Source organism: Erithacus rubecula (genome assembly GCF_903797595.1).
Source record: "Erithacus rubecula genome assembly, chromosome: 22".
Classification (NCBI taxonomy): Eukaryota; Metazoa; Chordata; class Aves; order Passeriformes; family Muscicapidae; genus Erithacus; species Erithacus rubecula.
The window spans coordinates 10,724,897-10,731,955 of record NC_136674.1 but is presented as its reverse complement, the minus strand read 5'-3'; the positions used below and the strand labels follow the sequence as shown (position 1 = coordinate 10,731,955).

The following is a 7,059-nucleotide window of genomic DNA, read 5'->3' as shown; positions in this document are numbered from 1 at the left end:
CATGACTAGTTGTCATGAGAAACCAGTCCTGGTAGGCATCACCTGCGGAACAGTCACTTGGCGTTCCTCCCATCCCTGGCCAGCGCAGGCCTCAGGCGAGGGTCGTTGGGCAGAAACAGACGAGAGGCTCGGATGGACTCTCACACCCACCCACTGACTTGGGCTATGCTGAGCTCTCAGGACCTTTGCTCAGGGTCTTGAAGGATTTGTGGTGGTGTTGGAATGCCTTGCAGGTATTTTGGGGATTCTTTTAGTGATCGGGGGGGGGGAATTTGGCCTTGCCAGCTTTAGCACTGTGGTCTCAGATGATCTAGAGCATGGGGGTGCTTCAGGGGTTCTGGAGGCCACCAAGGATGCTCAGGGGTCCTGAGGAAAATTGAGGAGGCAGTGGGGTTTGAGGATTCCTGAGAGGAGTCAGGGCCCTGTGGACCCCACAGATACCCCTCCCCTCTTTCCTTTGCAGCTGCCAGGAAGCAGCAGGAAAGGTGAGTGGGGGTCCTGGGGGATTCTGCTACCCCCACTGTCCCCAGTGCTACACTGTGACCTCTGGGGGGCCACAGCCTTGGACGTGCCCCATCCTTTCTATGCCCCCCCTTGATGAACCCCCCCCCCCCCCCAGTTTAGGAAACCCCAATTGCCCTTTGGCAATCCACCAGGTGCATTCTGCCACCTCATCCCACCACCCTCAAAGTACACTCTGTGGGTGAGAAGCCACCATGGGGGTGACAGTGGAGGGTGACAGTCAAGGAGTGCACAGATCCCTGCACAATCTGCTCTAACCACCCCCACCTCCCCACTCCCACAGGGCCTCAGTACTGAGAACCAGGAGACAGATGAGGCCCCCCAAATGAAACATTCGCGACCTCCCTGAGCATCCCTCCTGTGTCCAGAACACCCAAGGATCATCCTGCCCTCTACCCCCCAGCACTGGGATGAAAACATGCAGCTTTATCCCCCTGGAAATCCCTGACTTGGCCCCAAATTGATGGTCTCTATGGAGACCATAAGACCAAATCAGGGTGGGATGAAGCATTTGAGGGCCTTTCCCCTCCCTCTCCTACCCCCCACCCCTTCCACAGGATTTACTTAGGGCTGGGGAGACTTTGGGATTATTGGGTTTTGGGAGAAATCCTGTTCCAGACTTCTCCATTCTCGTTCATCCCCTGCAGGATCCGAGCCGACAAGAGCAGCTTGGGAATGGAGCCCCAGGCAGGAAGGAGCTCCCAAACTCCTGCTCCTTGAAGTCAGTGGCCATCCAAGTGTGGGGCCCAGCCATGGCCCAGCCCCAATGCACAGGGATGGGCAGTGGCCAGCCCTGCTCTGGCCAGCTCCAGGTGGCAGCCAGGACCTGAGGCTCCCCTCGCCCCCTTGGCTTTGATTCTCACAGCCTTCGAGCTGCTGCAATGGTGAGAATTCTGTGGGGAGAAAAAGGCCTGGCTGTGGTTTGCTCAGCCCTGCAGGGAGCAAAAAGCCCAGTGGGCAGTAGCTCTGCGAGGGCCTTTGATGGTTGTCAGAGCAGGGCTGGCTGGAAACCCCCCTGCAGGGGCAGCTGCGAGGGAACCAGTCCGGAAATGCAGCAATTGATCATTTGGTGCTTGTCTCCAAGAGAGTGAGAGAGCCCCAGAATTGCTGCAAAGACAACAACCTGTTCAACAACGTGATCAGTTCCCTGCTCCTTCTTCCTGCCTTGCCGTGGTTGGCAGTGGCCAGATGCCCCCACACCCACCGGTCTCTCTCTGCCCTTTGCAGCTGAACAGGGAGAGAAAATTGAAGGAAGCGTTTCTGGCTTGAGACAAGGACCAGGAGAGATCACTCATCAAATCCTGCCACGGGAGAAACAGGCTCAGAATCAGAGATATTAATGGAATTTATTGCTGACAAAATCAGAGCAGGTTAAGGAGAAGTCAAATAAACCCTTCTAAACACCTTCTCCCTACACAAACTCCTTCACAGGCTCTCCGCCCTCCCTGCAGCAGTGCAGGGATATGGGAATGAGGTCCCATGCAGTTCAGCACAGGTTGTTTGTGCTGCTGCCCAGCCATGGTGAGGTTTCTGCCTTCCACGGGAGACCCTTCTCCAGGGACTTCTCCAGCACAAGTCCTTCCCGTGGGCTGCATCTCTGTCCCAAGTGCTCCAGCAGGGACTTACCACGGGCTCACAGCTCCTTTGGGCACTCCCTGCTCTCCCCGGGGCTCCTGCAGGGCTGCAGGGGGATCTCTGATCCCCAGGGTCCCCCACGGGCTGCCAAGGAATCTCCAGAGCCCCTCGTGCTCCTCCTTCCTCCCTGCAGGGCTGTTCCTCTCGCAGCCTCGGGCTTCTCTTGGCTGCCGCAATTCCATCTCTGCCATCCCTTGGATTTGCCCTTCCCAGCTTCTGGAGTTTCCACACCCACCCCCCGCCCTCTATCCCATATTTGTTCCAGGATATCCCGGTGAGTCCCGGGAGCTGCTGGGGAAACTGCCTGACAATAGTCACTCCCGACATACCACGACAGTGCCTTCGGGCACGCTGTCACAATGGGCTTAGACACATCCTAGCCGTCGGTTCCATCACATTGTGACAGTCGGCTCAAGGACATTGTCACACCTCCCACACTCCATGACAGCGCCGGCACTGGCAGTGCCATGGCAGCCGCGACTGCCGGCACAGGGTCCCGGTCCCTCCGTGCCGGGGGCTCCTCCCAGGGGTCCTACCTCCCCCGCCGTCGGCAGCTTCACCCACCGGGATTTCCATCCGTCCTTCCCAAGGTGTCCTCCCACGGGTTCTCAGCTGGATACTGGTTTCCCTCTGACCCCCAACCCCTCTGACCCCTTCTGTTGTGCCCCTGAGGCTCCAGAGCTCCATCTGGTGTCCAGGGAGTGCTGAGTGTTGGGGTTTCAGATCCCTCACATCATCTGTTCCCACAGGGCACAGACACCAACAGCCCCATTGTGATCCTTCAGGATGTGCCTAAAGATCTTAAGGGATCACCTCCCTCCATTGGATACAAACCAAAGACCACCAGAATCATCACCAAGGACCTGATCCGGGACCTCGTGTAAGACTGTTCCCGAATCCTGAGGGGCTTTGGGGAATGGGTGTTAGTGCAGCATCCCAAAATCTCTGGACACCAGGGATTGGCAGTGTGCCCTGGCCACCCCTGGGGATCCTGGCCCCTGCATCCCAGTCTGTTGCCATTTTCACCACACTTTCCCTTCCTGCCTCACCCCAAAACCAGAGAGCCAGGTCCCCACAGCTTCCCCAGCACTTCCTGCATTGCTCTGGGCTGGCTTGGTAGCCAAGTGGAAAGCTCAGGGAACACTGGCAGCTATTGGGGTCTCCCTACCACTGAGCTCTGTCCTTGTGCTCCCCAGAATTCCCCAGGAGAAGCCTCAACCGTGTCTCATCATTGGAGAAAAGGAATATGAGAGGATCAAGGAATCAGCTCAAGCCCCAACTGATGTGGAGCGTTGGGACAGGCTGAAGACCCTGAAAGCCAGACAGGACGCTGCTTTCGTGAGCATCTCCCCTCCTGCTTCCCCCTTTTTCTGCTCTGCAGCCAGGCTCTAGAGGTGGTTACTTCAACAAGGGGGTCTTTTTTGTCCCTCATGTTTTGGGGTACCAGGGAGGCTGCAGGGCTCAGGGCTCCACTGAGAGCTGGGCAGCATCCCTGGAATTAAGCCCAGCATTCCCAGCCTTCAAAGGGCATGGGGTGTCAGCCCAGAGAGGTGGGAAAGGGTGCCCATGGCCGTGCCAGGTCTCCAGGAGCCCATCATGTTCCCACTCTGTGCCAGGAATGCGGCACCTGAAGCGTGACCCCTGTGAGCCCTCGGGAAGGTGCCCAGGATTGGGCAGCACTCTCTGTCCCTGCAGGAAGCCCTGAAAAAGGCCCAGATGGAGGAGCAGAGAAAGGCAGAACTGGAGGATGAGAGGGACTATCTGAGAGATGTGGAGGAGGAGGAGCTGCAGCAAGAGGAGCAGAAGCTGCTGCAGTGGGCAATGAGGATGAGGCTGGAGCAGGAGGAAGAGATGCAGGAACTGAACACAGTAGGGCCAGCACTCCCCCCTGTCACCTGACACTGCTTGAGCCTCCCCTGCTCCTTGTGCTCCCAGCTCTTCCTCTCCTTCCCCTGCCCTCCCTGCTCCTGGGTCCCAGTGTAGCTCGAAGACACAGACACCTCTTGTCCTCACAGCTGTTACTCAATGCCAAGTGCAACATGATCCGCGACAAGCAAGTCCTGGAGAAGCGGATGATCCACAAGGAACTGGCAGAGGAGGAGAAGCGCCTGGGCAAGATGTTGGAAATGGAGTGGGAGAAGGGCATGGAGGTGCAGGAGGAGCTGGAGCGCTGCAGGAAGCAGGAGCTGATCAGGTGGGCAGAAGGCTTCCTCTTCCCCAGTGAGGCATCTGGCCCATTCCAGCCACATCAGCCCTGTCCATGAAGCATTCCCATGATGGGCAGCAGGTTGGGTCCAGAGGGAATCCTTCTGCTCTTCTATTCCCAGAGCCAGGCAACACATTGTGAAGCAGATGGAGCAGAATGCAAAGGAGCGAGCGCTGAGGGCTGAGGAGCTGTACCAGGAGGGCCAGAGGCAGCTGGAGCACCTGGAGCACATGAAGAGGGAGGATCAGAAGGTGGGAGCAGGGAACGGGGGGCTTCAGGGAAGTTTTCACCTGGCTGGAAAGAGATTGGCAGTACTGGATCAGCCACACGTGAGGAGTGGGCACAGCAGCCAGCAGGATCAGAGCTCTGGTTCCATGGGGACTTGGTGGTATCCCTGGGAGGCGACCCAAAGCCTCCCTGCCCTGAGTGGGGAGGAGGAGGAGGAAGAACTTGGCCTGGTGGCCTTCAACCCTGCATGGCATTTCCAGGCCTGGGAGCAGAAACAGAAGCGACTAAAACAATTCCATTATGAGATTAAACATTTCAACGTGGAGAGCCAGAGGCTGAAGGATAAACAGCAGGAGCAGGAGATGCTGGAGGATGAGCGGGTGCTGGAGCATCGGTGGCAGAAGGCTGTAAGAGCAGCGGGGTCCTGGTGGGCTGGGCAGGGGCTGCAGGAGCTGCCCTGTGGCTCTGTCCCACACCCTGGGGCTCTGCCCCATCCGGGGACCCTGTCCCACCCCATGGCTCTGTCTCACACCCTAGGGCTCTGTCCCACCCCAAGGCTCTGTCCCTTCCCATGTCTCTGTCTCCCTTAGGAGAGCAAGGCTGCTTTGGAGGCAGAGCAGGAACAACTGCGCCTGGAGAAGGAGAAGGAGCTGGCCCGGCTCAAGGCCATGCAGAAGCAGGCCCAAGACTGGCAGGCAGAGCGGGTGAGTGGCCCAGGCGCAGGTGAGGTGCTTCCCTGCCACCATCCCTGTCCCCAGCCCAGCAAAGGGGAAGAGCCCTGGATGGAGAGGGGTCTGCAGGAGCAGCCCCTGAAACCAGAGGATGTCCTGGAGTGGTGCCAGAAACCAAAGACACAGCTAAGGGCTTCCATAGTTGCTCCAGAGGGAAGCCCAGCAATGTCCTCTATTTGGGCAGGATGCTCTGAAAGCCAAGAGGAACAAAGAGGCTGCAAACAGAGAATGGCAGCGGCAGGAAATGGAGAAGGCACAGAGGAAGGCTGAGATGGAGCAGCAGCTGAGGCAGGACCGGCTGCAGCAGGTAGCCCAGAAGAAACAGCATTTGGCCATGCAGATGGAGCAGGACCGCCAAGAATTCCAGAGGGTGCTCAGGTGAGGTACATGGGACTGAGGGATGGCTCATACAATGGCCAGGGGGGCTCCCAGCTCCAGCTGGTGGCTCTGGGTGCTCCAGTGCCAGCCCAGGTGCTGTGCCAGGTGTGGGGGCTGTGGCAGGGTCCCTGAGCCAGCCCAGCTCTCCCCCAGGGCCCACCAGGAGCAGCTGGAGCAGGAGAAGCTGCAGCAGGAGCAGAGGGAGCTCCAGCAGCGCGCACATGCTGAAGATCTGCGGCGGCAGATGCAGGAGCTGCGGCAGCAGTGGCAGCGCAAGCGGGCGGCCGTCATTGAGGAGGGCCGGCAGCAGGAGCAGGAGATCCGGCAGCGCAGCCAGCGCCTCGCCCAGTTCAGGCAGCAGAAGCTGCAGGAGTTCAGGTCAGGGGCTGCTAATGCTGTTTCTCTGGGCTCCCTGAGTCCTTCCTGATGTCCCAGCCTGGGCCATCTCCCAGCTTCCTGTGCATCCTCAGCAAATGGGACCTGCTGCAGGGCTACGGTGCCAGATCCTTCAGGAGCCTGATGGATTCTTTCCTCTGCAGAGCCACCGGAATGCCTGAAAAGTACTGTGCCCAGGTGGGGCGCAAAGCCTAGAGCCGAGCCAGCGCAGACCCCTCCTAGGCCAGCCCCATAAGGAACCATCTGCAATTCCCCAGAGATTTGGGGTTCCATTTGCATTGCCTAAATTTTTCAATAAACAGTGGTTTTGAGCAGATGGTGTTTTCCACCCTCCCCTGGCCTCAGAGCTGTTGGGGAGGAGCTGCCCACAGAGCTGGAGGAGCTTTGATGTTCCTTGTTCCTTGGCCTCACCAGTGCTGAGTACAAGGGAAGAATGACCTCCCTGCTCCTGCTGACCACATCATTCCTGATCCAGGCCAGGATGCCATTGCCTTCTTGGCCACCAGGACACATTGCTGGCTCATGTTCAGTCAGTTGTTGACCAGTACCCCCAGTCCCTTTCTGCCTGGGCACTGTCCAGCCACACCGTCCCCAGCCTGTAACATTGTAGGAGGTCATTGTGGCCAAAATACAGGACTCTGTACTTGGACTTATTAAACTTCATCTTACTGGACTCTGCCCATCCATCCAACCATTCCAGGCCTCTCTGCAGAGCACTCCTACCTTCCAACACGTCAACATGTGCTCCCAGCTTAGTGTGGTGTTGGGGATTGGGTTTTGTTCTCTTACTATCCCAGTTTAAAGAAATTTTTTTATTATGCCAAGGGAGCCTGCCAGGTTATGCCCAGGCTCTTTCCAGGACTCTAGGCAAAAAGGTAGGTGGGGGACTGGCTTCCGGAGGCTGCTCTCTCATCGACAAGCTTGGAGGCCAAGGACTGCCATCTCCAGCTCATGCGATCGGAA

The 7,059-nt window shown here is 58.1% G+C and overlaps 1 protein-coding gene across 2 annotated transcripts; it reads left to right on the top strand.

The window, feature by feature from the left end:
* The first annotated feature begins 2,466 nt into the window (after positions 1-2,466).
* On the top strand, positions 2,467-6,410 carry LOC306811407 (cilia- and flagella-associated protein 45-like). 2 transcript variants are annotated; one of them, XM_079325078.1, is made up of 11 exons: positions 2,471-2,747; positions 2,907-3,037; positions 3,354-3,495; positions 3,853-4,026; positions 4,173-4,351; positions 4,485-4,614; positions 4,852-4,998; positions 5,182-5,295; positions 5,507-5,700; positions 5,854-6,078; positions 6,240-6,410. In XM_079325078.1, the coding sequence occupies exons 1-11, from the start codon at positions 2,625-2,627 to the stop codon at positions 6,289-6,291; spliced, it is 1,611 nt and encodes a 536-aa protein (XP_079181204.1). In that variant the 5' UTR covers positions 2,471-2,624; the 3' UTR covers positions 6,292-6,410. The 2 variants fall into 2 exon arrangements, with proteins under 2 accessions (XP_079181205.1, XP_079181204.1); XM_079325079.1 differs by lacking the exon at positions 5,854-6,078 and having other exon boundaries at positions 2,467-2,747.
* The last annotated feature ends 649 nt before the right edge of the window (positions 6,411-7,059 follow it).